This window comes from Ictalurus furcatus, chromosome 24 (assembly GCF_023375685.1).
Source record: "Ictalurus furcatus strain D&B chromosome 24, Billie_1.0, whole genome shotgun sequence".
Lineage (NCBI taxonomy): Eukaryota > Metazoa > Chordata > Actinopteri > Siluriformes > Ictaluridae > Ictalurus > Ictalurus furcatus.
Window position 1 is genome coordinate 12,692,588 of NC_071278.1, and position 19,384 is coordinate 12,711,971.

The 19,384-nt window shown below is 41.8% G+C and overlaps 1 protein-coding gene across 4 annotated transcripts in view; it reads right to left on the reverse strand.

The window, feature by feature from the left end:
• Positions 1-9,918: 9,918 nt before the first annotated feature.
• The window catches only part of usp31 (ubiquitin specific peptidase 31), a 30,619-nt gene continuing 21,153 nt past the window's right edge, over positions 9,919-19,384 (reverse strand). For 2 of the 4 annotated variants that reach the window (XM_053612891.1, XM_053612888.1), the window contains 9 exons: positions 19,055-19,166; positions 18,828-18,922; positions 17,316-17,393; positions 16,879-17,008; positions 16,255-16,374; positions 14,637-14,862; positions 14,369-14,527; positions 14,032-14,184; positions 9,919-13,299 (listed from right to left, as the gene is read on the reverse strand). In XM_053612891.1, coding sequence (XP_053468866.1) covers positions 11,825-13,299; positions 14,032-14,184; positions 14,369-14,527; positions 14,637-14,862; positions 16,255-16,374; positions 16,879-17,008; positions 17,316-17,393; positions 18,828-18,922; positions 19,055-19,166 — 2,548 coding nt within the window. In that variant the 3' untranslated portion in view covers positions 9,919-11,824. Of the gene's footprint in view, positions 13,303-14,031; positions 14,185-14,368; positions 14,528-14,636; positions 14,863-16,254; positions 16,375-16,878; positions 17,009-17,315; positions 17,394-18,827; positions 18,923-19,054; positions 19,167-19,384 lie in introns of all 4 variants that reach the window. The other 2 variants (XM_053612889.1, XM_053612887.1) reach the window with 1 other exon arrangement.

Consider the following 19,384-nt stretch of genomic DNA (forward strand, 5'->3'; position numbering starts at 1 on the left):
TAACTGCGGGTTCTGTAATATTACATTATTGCAGTGTGCTCATCTGACCCACAGGTTTAGCTGAAATATAACCTAGCTCGAGACTGGAGGAGGAGAAATGTATGAGCAGTATAATAATACTTTTTTTTTTTAACAAACAGGATAAATAAAGCAAGGCAGAGAGGTATACTGAAAGGGATAGACACAAAGCTTAACACTTGTTATTTTGGCATTATATAAATCCGGTCGTCAAAAATATCTGACACCAGTGTTGAGCCCCAGTCACACGTAATTGCCAGCTGTGATTGGAGCAACTCACGACTCTGTCAAACTAAAAGACGTCATCTACCATGCTAAATGAGCGCACAAATCTGCATGTGTAAAGCGGATCAAAAGCAGGTCCACCTCATGTTTTTCATCCACATGCACACAGAAAAAGGAACGAGAGAGAGAGAGAGAGATAATTGACAGGATCTCTGTATGCCTCCCCAAGCAGCAGATGACATTTGATCTACAGCCAGTGCCGGCTTGATCTAATGAGTGAGGCTAGTCTGGCGTAGAGCAGAGCCCGAGCGTCAGTACTGCACACAGCTTCATTTGATTACTGATCAAAGAGCCACTAATACATCAGCACAGAAACCCCTTGATCCAACCACTACCAGCTCCAAACACTGTCAAGTCTGAGAGAAGGCGTGAAGACACCTCACAATCACGTCCATATGCGGTTCTTCCCCAAACTGTTGCCACAAATTTGAAAGCACACAATTGTATAGAATGTCTTTGTACGCTGTAGCATTACAATTTCCCTTCACTGGAACTCAAACCTGTTCCAGCATGACCATGCCCCTGTGCACAAAGTGAGCTCCATGAAGACATGGTTATGCCAAAGTGGAAGAACTTGAGTGTCCTGCACAGAGCCCTGACCTCAACCCCACTGAACACCTTTGGGATGAACCGGAACACCGACTGCACCCTAGACCCCACTGAACACCTTTGGGATGAACCGGAACGCCGACTGCACCCTAGACCCCACTGAACACCTTTGGGATGAACCGGAATGCCAACTGCACCAACCTCACTAATGCTCTTGTAGCTGAATGAACACAAATCCCCACAGCCAGGCTCCAAAATCTATTGGAAAGCCTTCCCAGAATAAAAAAAAACAGCAAAAAGGGGGACAAAAACTGTTACAGGATGTTCAACAAGCACATACGGGTGTGATGTTCAGGGGTCCACAAACTAACTCTTAGCCATATAGCGTACGCCTTGCAGTAGCCTTTAAGTAACGACAGAGTGTTTTCTTTCTTGACATTACAATATAAAGTCAGGTGGAAATCATTCAAACAGATAATGCATTTAGATGCAGCGAGGCACTGATTGAGTAGCATTATCTTGGAATAACCCACCCAGAAAGGTGCATGATATACCGGTGGCATTCTGCCATCCAGTTCCGCGGCTGAACGAACGAGCCTGCGAATCTATATTAAAAATCAAGCCAGGGAGTTTGGATTTGTTCAGATAGGAATCATGGTCAAACAGTGCGCTTCTGTTTCTGCGCCAGTTCATCTCTGTGTTCGTTTTGATAGATAGGATCTGACAGGGAAACAAAAGGAAATTACACCAGCACCATCTCCTCAGTAACTTCAGAAACACGCCATTTTTCTTTTGTGTTCCACAAAAAAAAAAAAAGTGCTTTCTAGTACCACAGTAGACCACAGTCAGTTTAAGTAGAACTCGACCAAGACTCGTGCAGGGGAGTCCACTAAGCCCGATTTCCAGTGCTCCCAGCAAAAGTAGTGTTCGACTGCTTATGTTGTCCGACACATTTCCGCCTGGCAGACCGCGCTGAGCCGAGAGGATCACAGGCATCAATCTCCGAGCTGTCAACCCAACTAACCCCATCCTAGCCGAGGGGAGAATGCAATCCGGTCCTCTTTATCTGGAGATGTGCTTGGCTGGTGGGTGTCCACTGCCATTTTGCTCTTCACGTTATCCAGAGAGACTCAGACTAAGTTGCCTTGGGGAAGTAAGGTCAACTGGTGCCAGACGAGGGGAGGAAGAGTTTGTGAAAAATTCATGGCATTTTAAGCAGTTGTCACTGTCAGGATCCACGTTGTTTTTCTCCCTCTATTTCAGTGTGTGTGTGCATGTTATATATATATGATTGAAGTAGCTGGAGTCTTCCAAAGTGAGTCATCCACACAGTAACTCTTAGACACAATTATACATTATATGATTAATTATAGGTAAGAAACGAGCGAGGAAAACGGAAGCTACCGGCACAGCAGTACAGGAACAATATCAGAAAAGAGGGGAAAAGTGCCATTTGACATTTGTGCTGCGTAAGAAGTGCCATCACTTTGGTACAAGTCTTAAGAAAAGGAACATCACAGCAGCAGTGAAAACTGAACAGGTTCCAAGTCCAGTATCATGGGAAATGGTAAATGGTCTGCACTTACATAGCACTTTTTTAACCTTAGCGGTTCAAAAGTGCTTTACACTGTGTCTCATTCACCCATTCACACACGCACACACCCCCACACACACACACCAATGGTAGCAGAGCTGCCATGCAAGGTGCTAACTTGCCATCGGGAGCAACTTGGGGTTCAGTGTCTTGCCCAAGGACACTTCGGCATGTGGAGTCATGTGGGTCAGGAATCGAACCGCCAACCCTACGATTAGTGGACAACCCACTCTACCACCTGAGCCACAGCCTCCCAAAGCATCTTGGTTAACTGTTTATGGTGGTTTACCCAAAGGTAGGTCAGACACACAAAACGCATCCTAACACAGGTAAGGAATAAAACATTACGGGGCATGCTGCTACAGGGAAAAAAATCATAAGATCGAGTCGTGTGATAAAGATCCATTCAGAAGTGGATCAATTTCCAATCACAATGCTTCCCCAAGGGTTATTCTACTTATACGAAAGCCATTTGCCAGTGATAACCATTTTTAATTTACTGGAAGACGCAGCATACTTTGAACCATTTATAGTTCCCGTTAACGTTGTTGAACGGCCACGAGAAGCTATAAACAAGTCGCTATTCAGCCTCTCTTTTTTTCCCTTTCTCTTGAAATGAACAAGACAAAGAAATGCAGCTTTTCATGTTACCAAGAAACGACAAAGCGCTGTCACCCGAGAGTCATTTCATAAATGTTAGATAATCATGTCCTTACTGAAAGCTTTATCATGGCAATGACTGTACGCTTTTCTTCGTTAAATAAAACATTTTTCAATCCATTTATTTTTAGGCTTAGATTATGCAGAGCCCCTGTGAATGAGTTGTTACTATAGAAACGATCATCGTGTAAGAACAAGCTCATTAAAATCACAACCGCCACTATTACAGAAAATTAATCAACACCTTCTGACCTACGAGATTCAAGAATTCAACAGCGCTGTGGTAGAAGAGGTAATAAATAACACAGATGCCATAAAATGGTTGGTTTTATGGTCCAAAATGGTCAGTACAGAAGTGATACTCTTCCAAAACAGAACCTCTGACAAAAGTCTGGAAACAGCAGTGAAGGACAATGAAGAGCATAAAATATTAGTGTGATTAGAATTGTCAAATCGGATTGGTCAGAAGGTGTGGATTATTTCTGGCTCCGAAATTAGTTCCCACTGTAATATTAATGAAAGTTTTATATTCGTGCGCTCGTTCTAATACGTTATTGTTTCCATAGTAACAGCTCATACACAGGAACTTGTACAGCTGATGCTTCACACAATCTAAGACTAATAATTAAACGTTGTTGTTTAACAAAGTAAAACATATCATCTTTGATGTGCTGATGTTTTTATGTTAGGAGAGATTTGATGAACAGTTATGGAAGGAGTCTCAGGGGTCAGCGATTTGTAACAGTCATGGTGCTTTGTAAAGTTTCCCAGCACAGAGAGAGAGAGAGAGAGAGAGAGAGAGAGAGAGAGAGAGAGAGAGAGAGAGGGGGGGGGGGGGGGCTGGTGAGGGGAACAACTGTTTATCGCCACTATAACGTAAGTGAGAACAAGAACTAACTTCTCTCGTGGACACGCGTGGATTATTTCCTATAACCGCACGGCCTGTCGTGTTATTATTCTCCACAAGGCTGTAAGCACTTGCATGGCCTCTTTGATAATCTGATTTTTTTTTTCTTTTTTTCAAACGCATCACGTTGGTAACCTTTAACAAGCTCACAACACACATATTAAGCTGAACGCTCTCTTCATGTCACTCCTCCACTGCTGAGCACTGAACAGAGGTGTTCCTAATACCGGCCTTGGAAGAATCAATTAATATCGATTTTCTTATGAAGTTCCCCCTGCACTCTCCAGAGCCGAGTCAGGGAAGGAAGAGGAACAAAAGGGGATAAAACCACAGGTGAATAACAGGAATAACCAGGGAAAATGTTAAACTAGATCGTGGGTTTGGAGAAATTACAATTTACACGTGTATTTATTTTAGGTCCTTGGTGCAATTTGCAGACGGGGTGTGTGTTATGTTTGGGTTTCAGGGCCAATCAGAAATCACTGATGTATCCATCGTGTATTCATTAACTGACCGGATTTTGGGTCAATTAGCAAACAGGAAGTTATTTATATTTGGGTCTGGGGCAATTAAATTAGTTTTTTTTTTTTTTTTTGGCGGGGGGTTAGGATACGCAGGAAGGAGAAAGTTTATATTTTGGTTTCGGGCAATTAGAGGTCACACGAGCATTTACTTCTGAGGTGTTATGGTCCCGCTGGCAGATGGCGCTGTGGTGACAACGTGCACGAGCGGCTTGAGAGCGCGCAGGTGCACGTGCTTGAAGTGCGCATGGACGCTAAAGCTGTGTCAAGTGTTGCCAGCTGTCGGCAATTAAGACACTGGTTACTTAAACCCCCCGCGTTGCTGTGCACATCGCGCGGCGTTAAAGTGAAGTAAAGTGGAGAAAGGACTAATGGTGACAGGACTAACAGGGAAGAAGACGGAATGAATAATGATGCCAGGTTGTGATGTTGCCATGCTCGGTCTGTTTTCCTGTTCCTTAGTTTATGCCCTGTCACAGTTGAGAGTGTGTATGCCATGCCATAGTTAAGAGCGTGTATGCCATGCCATAGTTAAGAGAGGTTACGCTATGCCTAGTTAACATTGTTTATGCCACACCATAGTTAAGAGTGTTTGTGCTATGCCAGAGTTAAGAGTGTCGATGTCATGCTCTCGTTAAATGAAGTGTTCAGGCCACAGTTAGATGTGTTCATGCCATAATTAGAGGAGTGTTTCCTGCCTCGTTTCTAGTTAAAGGAGAACTGTTTAAGTCAGTTAAATGTGGTAGAGTTTCCACACCCTGTTAAGTTTCATGCTCTTTGCTTAAGTTTGAGTTTTATGTTTAGACCTGGTTTAGACCTGCCTCCTCATGTGTTTAGTTAAGTGGCAAATAAAGACTGCACTCCTGTGCTTACTTCCTGTCTCGAGTCCTGTGTCGTAACATGAGGCAAGTAGCAGCCAATGAGAGATTATGGGGGTCTTTACATTTTGTTTTGGGAGATTTCACATTCTCGTATATTTATTTTGGGTTTTGGGTGTATTTAGCACTCATGGGGTATTTATGGTTGATGGGGGAATTTAGCAGTTATAGGGGTATTTATATGTGAGGTTGGAGGGGGTGCATTTATCTTTGGGCTTTGAAGAAATTAGAGGTGGCAGGATATTTATTTTGGGGTTTTGGCATTCAGGTGGTTTTTAAATTTGGGTTTGGGGCTATTATTTGGTTTAAGGAATTTCAAGGGACTCGATTGTTGTTCGATAGTTTTCCGAAACAGTGCAGGAATACAGATCGACAGAACATAGCTCTATTGTTAAGTTGTAACGTCATTATCTACACCAGCAGAAGTCGAACAGTAGAAGAAGGATCATCTTTTCATATCACAGTCAAACCTGAAAATGATAACACTTGAGCAGGAAACTGCCACTTCGGCCTAAAGCTACAGCACAGATAAGAAGGAGCACGCGGTACACTTCTAATGATGAACTGCATGCTAGATCACTAAAGGCAGATGAGGTGATGTTTACAAGATTTCTGTGCAATTACTTGTGTTTTATGAAATTGTTACCTTGCTTTTGCTGTTTGTTTTTTACCCCCCTCACTCACTAATGAGATCAGTGTGCTGTTTGCCCACAACGCAAGCTTGAGGGCAAATGTGTACGCGAGGGAGGAATCGGGTGATCAGTATTCTACACATTTTTTTTCCATTGGTTCAGCATTCTCCTGCCCTTGACTAGAGGCCCGGAGTACTTTCCCCTCCATAGTAAATAAATATTATTCAGTCTTGTTCGGAGATACACCATATGACCAAAAGTATGTGAACACCTGACTATCATACCCATATGTGGTCCTTCCCCAAACTGCTACCACAAAGTTTTAATCACATAATGGTCTAGAATGTCTTCGTACGCTTTAGCATTACTGTAGCAATTTCACTTCACTGGAACTAAGAGGCTCAAACACTGCTCCAGCGTGACGACGCCCCTGTGCACAAAGCGAGCTCCATGAAGACATGGTGTGAGAAGGTTGGAAGAAGGTAGAAGATCTCGAGTGTCCTGTACAGAGCCCTGACCTCAACTGTACTGATCACCTTTGGAATGAACTGGAACTGGAGCATCCTCACATCAACATCACTGCCTGATCTCATCCTCACTAAAGTTCTTGCAGCTGAATGAACACAAATCCACACAGACACGCTCCAAAATCTAGTGGAATGTCTTCCCAGAAGAGTGGAGCACATTATCACAGCAAAGAGTTAAGTTGTCCACATACTTTGGATGGATGGATGGGCACATTGATCCCTCTCGAAGTATTTGACCAAGCAGTGTGATTTACCAAGGGCTTCCTGAAGAGGTATGGAAGAAGGTGAGTGGTGTCACAGTAGAGGGAAGGAAGGCGCGAGAGAGGAGATCATGCTGGGATAAAGTCTAATGGTTTCTGAGGGACTCGGGCATAATTGTCAACATCATCCGTCTACTGTACACGGTGAGGCTGAATGGGGCTAATAGCAGGATTCAGGGATGATTAGGTGGAGAGATGAGAGAGAGAAAGATAGACAGAGAGAGAGAGAGAGGAGTGGCTACTGGCTGTGAGGATTAGCAGAGAGAGGGGGCGACTGTTAGATCCCAAGAGAGCTGAAAAGCGACACTAGCGTGCGCCGATATCCCAGGGCTGCACACCCCAGAAATTCTGTCTGACGGTTTAATTAGCCATGTTCTAACTTTTAACAATCACATTACAGAGAACCAAGCTCGCACTTTCCTTACATCCTCTCCACTGATATTAGTGATGCGACATAACGCAGAAATCCACTTTTCACTCTCAACCACCGAGACACCTTCCAATCATAAAAAAAAACTGCTAATGATAACCTCCAGCCTCCGCATGCGCGCGCGCGCACACACACACACGAGCATAGATGCCAGAAAATGATGTGAAGGTGAGGAAAAAAAAAAAAAAAAATCAGCTTGCTCTTATGATGTCTTTTTATAACGAAGGTGTCAAAGAGAACTTAATTTAAATCAGTGCTCATGGAGGAGCAAGCACAAATTTGCTGGAATAAAAATGAGAAAAAAAATTACTTAAAAAAAAAACAAGCTTTACTTCACATTACTTGTATATCAGGATGAATCTGTTATACGATGTATAATTCCTGAACTGGTGGAATAACTCTGCATGAAGAAGATTGATGGAAAAAAGTGTGTTCTTTTGATCTCCTCGTATATTATTCAGTGTTATACTGACACCATGCCACTGCACACATTTTTTTATAGCAAGATTTAAGACTACACGCTTGCAAACCTCAACCTTCCATACAGAGTGTGATCCTGAAACAACACAGGTGAGAAGCTCCATCTAGTGGACCGTTTTAAATCACAAAGTAAAATACATGTTTTTTTGTTTGTTTGTTTTTTGTTTTTTTAAAGATTGTAAACTACCAAAAACCGGTTTGATCTCGGACCTCGTAATGTAGGCCTGTCTTTTAATTACATTTGTCTTACATTGGCAAACCAATGTCATGAATACAAATGATTTCCTCAAATAAATGTAATCTTCCAAAAAAAAAAAAGAAAAAAAAAGTTAAAAATCTTCTTAAAAGTGCATACACATTTAACACAACGTACAAATAAATTAACAAAGCCACTGAGCCATTCTCATGCAACAAAACAGTAACATGGTATTTTCCTTTTTTTTTTTTTTTCCAGATATTAATATTGATCTTCTTTTGGTCAACCTTTTACAAGTAAAGTTCTTTTTTAAAAAAAAAAAAAAAAAAAGAAAGAAAGAAAGAAAGAAAGGAAGAAAGACTCGAGGTACTTACATCTGCCTTATGTAGTGTAGATTACATGAAGATGCTGTTTGCAGCCTTCCATACAATAACTCCTCAAGTCCAGTGTCTACACCAGGAGGAAGAACTTCTTACAATAATATTCACAGGAGCGAATAATTATAACTAGGGCTGGCTGGTAAATATATCGATATCATGATAAATGATGTCATGATGCACTTTTATTTCAGTATTTTATATATATATATATATAAAATATATGTGTGACGTCGTCACGACGTGCGTTCAGCCGAAGCCGTCTTCGATTCACGTGCATCGAACACAAGTACAACTAAAAGGTCTTGCTTATTAACAAACATCACTGTGAAAGACAGGTTGCGATTTCACCAATTTGAGTAGTTTTCCGTAGCGAAATCGAGCATGTTTGGCCGCAACAATCACAAAAAAAAAGGCGAAATCCTGTACAAACTGGAAAGGAAGCAGGTTACGTACACGTCAAACAAAATCATCTCAAAACTCAAACACTAAATTCAAGAACCGAACAAATGACACCAAGTATCATGGTGTGATATTTCTGCTATATTGTCCAGCCCTGATTATAATCATAAACGATCTGTGATTAGAAATTAATCTAAGCTAAAGTTTACTACCATGTTATTTGCGCTTGGGATGTTTCTGATATGATTTAAAATGTCCAGAATCGCTGAAACACAAACGCTGATTTTTGGCAAGTGGCTTTCTTAATGCGCTGCCATAGGACTCATGGTACAACGTGAAAGACTTCGTAATTAGCGTAACAAAAAAAAAATGGCAAGGATGACAAGCGCGTCATGAGCGATGGGAGTGGTGTGTGTGATGAATTCGTGTCTTAGTGGTACAACATTCAACATACAAAATATGAGGTCAATTATACATGTGTGGAAAAAAAATACGCAGCGAGGAGAGGACAAGGAGTCAAAATAAAAAAATATATATATATAGATTATCATGAGGAGTTTCTGATATTTTGAACGTGAGCTAAACCTAACGCTTAATGATCCGTCATCACCTTTTAGGAAACAACAAACGTGTGCAAAAAAGCAATAAAAAAAATTACAAAAAAAAAAAAAAGGCAATTCATGCTTTCCACTACTGACATTTAGAAATACAGAAACATTGATAAACAGGATATTTTTTGTGTGTGTTTTTTTTAAGCAACATTCACTTGCATAGTTATGTGCATGCATCAGTGTCATCATCATCATGCAATACTGCTTGCCGTTATTCTTCAAATGGTATCTTTAGTGCACTGATTTGACAGAAAAAGGGTGCTGTTGCAGAAATAAAGCTACACGTAAGCTTAGATTATTGACTAATAATTAGCGAGAGAGAGAGAGAGAGAGAGAGAGGCACCAATAGTACCATATCAGTATGCCATATTTGTCTCACAGCATAAATAGAATTATAATATGTATTGATACAAGTTATATATAATTTTTTTCCCACAGTGACTTAACTAATGGAAATAAAATCGTATAAACAGCTTGAAAAGACCTGCAGTTAGAAACATTACTGAACTATAATGGAAAATCTGCACCAAGTATTTATATCAGTCCACCACAGTATAAATAGCCATCAATATATATATATATATATATATATATATATATATAGATGTATCTTTCCTTTTTTTTTTTCCCAGAGTGACTGAACAAAAGCTTGAAACTAGCTGCAATTTTGAAACATCACTTCTAATTATAACAGTTATTAACAGTAATTATACTAGCAAGTTATGACAAGTGATTTTGGTCCATTTCCGCATTGGTCAATGTAGTAGTGACTGACGTGGGTCGGTGGGAGAACGTATCGCAGCTACTTTTAAAAATCTATTTTGAGTGGGAGCGGGGAGGATGATGAATGAAAACGGAAACCATTGTGAATAGTACAAGACTGGTTTGTTAGTTTGAGACACCAATGCGTGCACTGCTTAACTAGTGGTAGCTCAGTGGTTAAAAAGTTGGACTACTGATTGGATGTTCAAATCCCAGCACCACTAAGCTGTCCCATCACCCTTTGATGAGCCCTTAACCCTCAACTGCTCAGATGTATAAACGAGATAAACGTAAGTCGGTCTGGATAAGGGCGTCTGCCAAATGCCGTAACTGTAAACTAAGGCTATGCGTCTTATGTCTTCCTCAGATGAGCCGTCGTTTCCCAAAATCATCATGTACTTATATGTAATAAATTTTCTCCTATGATCTCCCATCATCGTCAAAAACAGGGCAAGAGTACGATTCCAGCATTTGTATATAAGATCTCAATTATGTTGGGGGGAAAAATGGTATATTTCATTAATATCGCTCTTATGTTGGAAGAAAAAGGCTCTGAAGTGAAAAATTTATATATACGAATCCCATGAATTGACATGGCACAGCATTCAAAGCATTATAATATCCCTCGTATTTATCTTCATCTTTATCGCATACATAAAATATCTATCATTAAAAATCATTGTAGGGAAAAGACAAAGTTCAACGTTATAGTTCTTAAATACAGGAGTAAATATATATATATATATTTTCCATCTACAAAGTTCTGCAAACTATTGCACTGGTAATCCACGCTTTAATGGACACACAAAGGGGTTTGGCCCTGGTTCAAAGCTAGCTAAGCTAAAATTAATGAATGCTGCTGGCATTTGATTTGGCAAAAAAAAGGGGGAAATGGCTCAAGTATGACTGTGTGGTTCTTAATATATAAAAATAAATAAACAAAACCCAAAAAAAAAACAACAAAAAAAAAAAACAGAACCTCATGCAGAGCTACACTGCCTTGAGACAAAGAAAGATTGTCTAATTACTGTTGAAAAGATCGCTCATTCCTACAGATTAACTATTGGTCTACAGTTGGCAATGCTGCGTACACTTACTTCTAAGGGCAGCGACGCTACTGGAACACTTATTTATTATCCCATAGTATGGGGGTCCTACAGTAAGTGTTTTGGATGGGTGCTCACGACAAGTTCTACTTCGGACCTTCTGCGTAAAACTACGTACATTCACACGGGAACCATTAGTTAGCATGTCAAGCCTCGACCGCAATTCCGTGTTTCGCCACACGGAGACGTCGCCCTTTATATAGCACCAAGTGTAGAAGTGAAGCAATTTGTTCGGCCAGGAATACGAAGACCCTACTGAGTTCTCTAAAGAAAACCAGAGGCTAACATCTTTAAAAAAACAAAACAAAAAGAAAAACATATTACACAGTCTCTCGAGTACGCCTGGTTTGAAACAAAAAATAATATATACAAAGTGCTAAGTCAGAACAATCCTATTCATACAGTTTATACAGTAGTAAATTCGTACACCACACCTTGCCATCGAATTGGCTCCATGGCAGGGTAGAAAGGCGCTTCTGATAATGTACACATTTTCTTTGAGAAAAGTAAAAGTTGTATAATATAATTTCTTTCACTCACACATGCACACACGGATGTGTGAGAGTGTGTATACATATCTTAGGCACATCAAAAATAGCTGCATTGCAGAAAATAACAAAACTACTATTTTAAACATTATTATTGAGGCGTCTTTGTTGCCCGGATTGCATGCTGCAGGAAAGCTTTCGAGACGAGTTGGTCTTTTCAAGAGGCCTCCTCCCATTGACAGGGGACTGGAGGATGGCGTCAGAACTGGAAGACTTGGACTTGCCTACAGGTAACAGAGAACGTTTAAGAGGGGTGGAGGGTTTGGGCGTCTCTTTGTCGTCGCTGGCAGCCTTGCTAGATAGTGAGGCAGGAGAAGAGTTTCCGTCGCCTTCACCGTCCTCTGTACTGAGTTTGGTTTGGCTGGCGGACCTAGCTGTCCTCTCACCCACCTTCTTAGAGAGAATGGCGCTCTTGCCCAGGTCGGCTGAGCGGCGCGTCTCCTTTTGCCTTAGGGCGCTCTTGAAGAAGGAGAGCCCCTTGTCCTCGGACTTGCTGGCCCATCGTAGCTCTCTGGAAGAGATGCTGGGTGATCGCAGGCTGGTGAGTGAGGAGCTGCTGCTCGAGCTCCTAACTGGCCTCCGCTCAGGCCGGCCTCCTTCTGCACCCTTCAGCGGGACTCGAGGTCGATCCGTCAGGGGGCTGGCGTGAGTCAAGTCCCGACTAGACGTCCTCTCAGCCAGTTTCTTTTTGCTCGATGACAAGCTGGAGCTCCTCTCCACCGCTGAAGAGCTCTTCTTGGCAGTGGGTGAGGGAGAAGCGGAGGACTGAGGGGTAGGGGTCAAGCGCTGCTTTGTTTTTGTGGCTCCAGATGTTGGTGCTGCCTCCTGGGACTGGGAAGGCTCTTTCTTCTTTGTTGGGGCTCCAGAAGGAACGCCTCTAGCCTTGGCAGTGTCACTCTTCTCTTTCAAATTGGTCACTTTGGCACCTTTCCCTTGACAGCTGGAAGACACTTGGGAAGAAGGAGACTTTTGGGCAGAAGAAGTGCTCTGGCGCTTCTTAGATGGCTTCTCTTGGTCCCCCTTTGTCTTGGTTGAGGTCTTTTTGGCACCAGACACCTCTGCCTTCGACACAGTGCCTCCTGAACTCTTGTGCCTCGGCTCCTTGGAAGGAGTCCCATGCACATTCTGGTCCACAGCAGTGATCTGGTTGTTGTTGTCCAATGGTTCTGCTTTAGAGCTCTTCTTGTCAGCCACTGATGGAGCCCTGGAGTAGACCTCATCTGTGTTCCTTTTACCGCTGCCGTCATCACTGCTATTTCCTTCCATCGTGGCAAGCGGGGCTTTGCTGCCGGTTTGGCGCTCGTGCCTGCCGTAGTTCCCGAAGCATGACGTGGACACCTTGTCGTCGCAAGCCTCTCCGATCCTCTCCAGCGGTGGCGAGGAGCGTGAATCTAAAGAGAAGCGTGAGGGCGAGTTGGACCTTATCTGGAGCTTGGCAGACAACGACCAGGACGGCTTCATCCCGTTCTCGCTGAAGGTCAGCGGGCTAGCTATGGAGGATCTGGAAGATAAGCTCTGACGTTGAATGCTTCTCACAAAGGGTCGGGTGGAGAATCCTCCTTAATGAAAAGGGAGAGAGATTTAAACTAATGCGCTGATACCAGACTGAATGGAAAGAGCAGCAACATGCATTTTGTCTTAACTGAGCGAGGAGACAGATTCCCATGTTAGTGCTAGAAAGCTAGAGGAGGGAAAGTAAAGAGAGTCATCACAGAGACAATTTCTGACGTTTAGAGATTATTAGTTACAATATATATATAAAAAACCATGACTGTTTCACAGTGCTTCCATAATATTCCAGGAGTTTTTACACAGAGGCTGTTTAACTGCTGTCCAACAAGAGCCAAATGTATTTAGGTATTGAAAGCTAGTTATTTAGACTGCTGAGAGTCAAATATATATATATATATATATATATATATATATATATATATATATATATATATATATATATATATATATATAAAATTTATTTATTTATTTTTACAGCCCTAACTGAGTATATGCAACTGTAATTTACATAGATTTGCCAAAAAAAAGAAGAAATTAAACAACCACAAGAGCATAAAACTGCTCAGTTGCAGTTTCTGTGGGGGTTTTTTTGTATGCAAATCAGCTTACAGTTCTACTGTTCCCAGCTGTAAAACCTCTGCTTAAGTTCCACACCTCCCAAAATTACAAATAAAAACACTGTGAAAGGTGCAATAAGTATGCAGTGTGCACATAATATACAAGAAAGAGACTAAAGAACCATGCAGAATAGTAAGCGCCATGAACGCGCTTCTCACCGTCGTCTTCGCTGCGATCTCCAGGGAACTCCATGGATTCAGCCAGAGAAGCCAGGGACGTCCGGCGTGAGGACGCTCCTGAGGCCAGGCTAGGAGGCTTGCTGCCAGGAATCCGGTTAACCCAGTGCTCACACAGAGAGGAACTGGTGGAGCCTGACCAAAACAAAGCAACACATGTACAGAACGCGTTATCAGCTCGCTCGCTGAAGGAGGCAAAACCACAGCGGATGTGATTTACATTGCACTATTGTGTCACTGGCTGCAAAATGTCAGTTTGTGCAATAGGTAGAGGCTAGAATTAATCCTGCAGCTGTAGTCAATGAGTAAAGAGGCTCACCAGCGACAGAGCTGTTAGCGGACCATGAAGGTATAGTTGCCCTCCTCTGGTAAAACAGAATGTAGGCTGTCTGCTGGCACACGTCCTCGTCAGCCATAGGCTGGACTTCGCTGTCGTCGAAACAGTACCACTGCCCATCAACAGAGTTCTTACAATATGCTGTACGAGGAAATATACAGATTTGGAAATGATCCAGTTTGTTCAAATGTAGTGCAAAAAAGTTTAGACTCCCAACCCAAAGCTAGCCCAACAACATGTAGGGCGTTACCTGTGTAGTGCCCTCCATGCATGTTTCCATGGTGATTGCATACCGCGTACAGGTCATACAGGTAGTCATCCGGGTTACGGCCTAGACCGTAAGGTCGTCTCCAGGGCGACCAGTGCGAGGGGAGGCTCCAGCTGCTCTGGCTCCTCTTCACCATGTGGGGAGCCATGTCCATACCAACCAGCGGGAAGCGCACCATGTTCTGCATTTTCACCCGCCTATCTCCCTCCTGCAGGACCCAAACACCAGATTCTCACATTACTCGCAAAAAATAACAGTTTGTGAAGATCACTTAGTATCATGGAAACCAAACCCCAGTAGGGTGAGTAGTGCAATAATGGAAATAACAGTCACTAGGCTCTAAGAAAGAATGACAGGAGTGAAGTCTTAAGCCCTATTCGGATTGCATCAGGTTTTCAGAAAGGAATCTCATAACACAGATGATTCTTTTTTAACACGTCTCCTCAGTGACAAAACTCTCATATCCGAACAGAAATAATTTCCTTCACGAGGAGCGAGTTTCTAGCAGGTTGCATTTTCTATGAACATGGATATTTGCGTGACGTGGTCACATGATCACGCTCCGTTCACGACACGGCATCTGTGCGGCGTCCTCTTCAGGGCGGTTGAAGAGAAACTGGAGCACTGGAACTGGATGCTTTCCGAGATAGCGTGCGTAGTCGAGGTTTGACCACCCAGAACAGGTACATGGTCGAGTGCCTCTTCTAAACGTGTATCCGGACAAGACTGTAGGTAAAACAGTAGGCCTGTAATTTTCTCAGAGGAGGATGGAGGAAAACATCGACACGGCCGATCCAGATGGAAATAAAATCACAGAGGAGCTCCAGTAAACCAGGAAAATGACTCCAGGACCAAATTTTTTTAAATTGAATCCTGTCCAAATTGAACTTTACACCAGGTACCCCAGTGTTCCCTCTGACCCAGGAAATCTCTTAATGCTACAATGACCAGATAAGGAAGAAAACACAACAGGGTGTGCTGTTACAGGAAAATAATCCACCATGTTGAATTTGTGGTGTGATTACGCCTGATGTGAAGCATGAACATAAGTGATGATAGGAACTCACTTAGTAGTTATAGCAGTTTATAAATAGTTCATCCCTCACAAGCTTCTCCGTTTTTTCTCTCGAAGTTAATAAGACAAAAAAAATATGCAGTTTGTCACATTACAGAGAAAACCTCTCCGTCCTAAAGACTTTTGCATGCCGGAAAACATAAGGCTTTATTTTTGATTATTATAAACGCTGGAGTCTCTTACCATTAATGTTAAATATACATTTTACAGAAACATCTCTTTTTTATTATTGTAATCTGTTCATAATTAGGCTTAGGTTTCGTAGACTGCCTGCCAATCAAGTCCCTGTGTACGAGTTGTTACTACAGAAACAACTCTAAGTATTAGAATGAGCGCTTTAATATAATTGTATTATTTTAAGCCAGCATTGTTGTCCTTCCGACCAATCAGGTTTGACCATTCTAGAAGACCGTTTAAGGTATACTATATTTTTCATATCTAAAATGATTAGTAATATAGATAATACTTGTAGCAATTGGAGATTGAAGTGTGAATAACGTGGCAAACCCGGGCCCTGAGACATACCTGTCTGAACCTCTTGAGGTGCAGGATGAGAACATCAGGCAGGGTCCAAAGGCTGAGCTTGATGCGGCCTTGTTGTAACTGCTTGCAGTGCGGACAGCGCCAAGCATCATCTGGTGCCAGCTGGAACACCACACGTTACAGGAAACGGCCATAAATAACCAAACGCACGCACGCACGCACGCGCACACACACACACACACACACACACACACACACACACACACACACATACACATACACATACGCTCATGCTGAGCTACTCAGTGAGCAATTTTCAAGGATCCCTTCAACACAACACTTTCCCAAGCGTGCCCTTGTACCACTTTAAGCAGTACAGGCTTCAAACCGCCCTACCAACAACCACCAAATGGGCTAACCACACGGCTTTTTTACGCTGTGTGCGGCGCCGTTCCGGGGTTAAAGCCGTCTCTGTGGAACGGAACAATTTATGAAACAGCACAGACAGCAGAAATGTTGGTTCAACGCCATCTGACATCTGTTTGAGCAAATCTGGTTTGAAGCAAATGGAAGAAAAGCAAAGGAAATGTGAGTTTGAGGCCGCTTTTTAGCCTTTTTTTTTTTTTTTTACTTTTCCCTCGGTCGGCCGAGTGGCCTAGTCGTTACCTGCTCCTCTTTGGTGTAGAGATGGAAGCACTGAGCGAGGGTACAAGCCTGGGGGTGATGGTGCTGCTCACGGTGCAGGTACACACTCTCAGCATCAGGGATGTACTCTTCCTCCGTGTGGCCAAATAAACTGCAGGGACGAGCCGTAACAAAACCATCAACAAAACACTCAAACTATGATTACTGCTTGCTAGTATCACAAGCCAATTACATTTTATTCTGTGTCTTAGAGGACCGTAATTTTACTGTGGTTGCAAGAATCCCTGTGGCGATTACACAGATGGCTTTTTGGTTTTTTTGAGATGGTGGAACATTGTTCCATATTTTGCAGGCTGTGACACATCTCTTCAGTTCTCTAAGGGCTTCATTTAAGCACAGAGAATATCAAAAAGCTGCAGGCAAGCAGAAACGGTTGTTCAGGAAAAAAAAACACTTACTAGTCCTTGGTCTCTTTGTCCCACTCCACTACAATCTTGACATGAGGAGGGCCTCCTGCACCACAGGATTTGTACGCCCTGCAAAACACACATTAGGTCAGGGAAACAGTTTGAGGCTCCTGCCTTCTTTCATAGTTTGAATCCACACACAGTTCCCTTCAAAACTACTAGAACGGCATGGCCGATTCATTTGTTTGTGCTATACCCCAAAAACATTTGGGTTTGAGACCAAAAGATGGATGTTAGAAGAGAGTTTAGGATTTTAGGAATCAGAAGACAAAATGTTCCTGTAAACTTCTGAATTCATTCTGCAGCTACCATCACAAGTTCCATCATCAATAAAGATTAGTGAGCTTGTTCCAGAAACAGCCATTCAAGCCCAAGCCATGACATGACACTACCTCCACCAAGATTCATGAGTAGATTTTTTCTTTCTCCACACTTTGGTAGAGGTTAATCTTGGTTCCAGAACTTTTGTGGCTCATCTCTGTATTTCTTTGCGAATTCCAATCTGATTTGCCGAGTCTTACTGCTGGTGAGTGGTTTGCATCTTGTGGTGAGGCCTCTATATTTCTGCTTTTCTCATAGACAGCTCTCTGATCTTCATTTTGGCTTAACCTATTTAACAACAAATGCAGTAAACTGAAGAGAAACTGAAGGCTAAAACCAAGAATAGATGTTCAGAGCTATTTATTGTTTTAAAAAAATCAATCTAACAGGACACACCTGGGTAACAAGAAACAAATGTCAGTCACATTTTCCAATATTTTTGCTCACCTAAAAATTGGGTGGTCTGATATAAGACATGCTATGTCATCTTCTGTGTCTTGTGTGTGTGTGTGTGTGTGTATATTATATATATATATATATATATATATATATATATATATATATATATATATATATATATATATATATATAAATTACCAGGAAATGAAAGCTGAAATTCTAAACTCGCATCTTTTGATCTCGAACCCAAATTTGTGTGTGTGTGTGTATGTGTGTGTATGTGTGTGTGTGTGTGTGTGTGTGTGTACACATGTGGCACCAATTTAATACCCAGTATCAGTACTGGGCAAAAAATGGTGGCTCGGATATCGGAAAAAACACATCGGATATCAGATCCTGTAGCAAATGGGATTCATTTTTGGAAAAGACATCTAACTGGAAATCGTTACATATTAAAAGAGACTTGACTATTTTTTTTTTCTTTTGTAAAAATTAATTTTCTTATATTTATGCTTTACATTTATTAGGTTTACCATATAAGTGATTTTTTTTAAAAGGATTTAACTGTGAAGTGTTTCTTCAGGTATTTTAGACAGTTTAAAGCTTTTCAGTTTGAAGAAAACACTATCAGATAGGTATCAGTATCGGGAGAGCTTTATGGTTTTAGGAAAGGAAAAGTGTTATTGTTCCATCTGTAATAGTAAACAGTCAGACAGATTCATGCAGTTTTAGTTAAGCAGCTAACATCTGGGCTATAATTTGCTTTCAAGGTCAAAGCCCAACCTCTCAACAGTGGGGTGACACAAAGGAAATTCCTCCTGTGGTAGCAAGTATGTGATCCCCACCACACCAACCACTCGCAGGCTGAAGGGCCCCACCTAAAACAAAGACGCCTTATTTTCAATTTTCACTTTTAATAATAAAAATAATAAAAATACGAAGAAGAAGAAGAAGAAGAAGAAATTACTGTAATAATAATATATTATTACAGTATATTTCAGCACGCTGACCTGGATGTAAACGCCTTGTCTTAGCAGATGATGCATCTTCTCCAGAATCGTCTTCTGAAGAACATCCCAGGTTACAGTGCGCTCCATGTACAGTACGAAGGGAAGGCCAAACCTAACAGGAAATAAACGGATACAGGAAACAAACACTTTAACATTTCTAACACATTTGTGTGGTGGCCTGTGAGAACTTGTGGTCAATTTTACTGCAAGTGCTGAAAACCCGTGCTGCGTCCCAATTCGCCTACTTCTACAATACACTAAAAATATATACCCTTTCCCTGAAGAAAAAGTACATACTTTTGAGTGTGTAGCAAAAAGAGTATGCAAGTA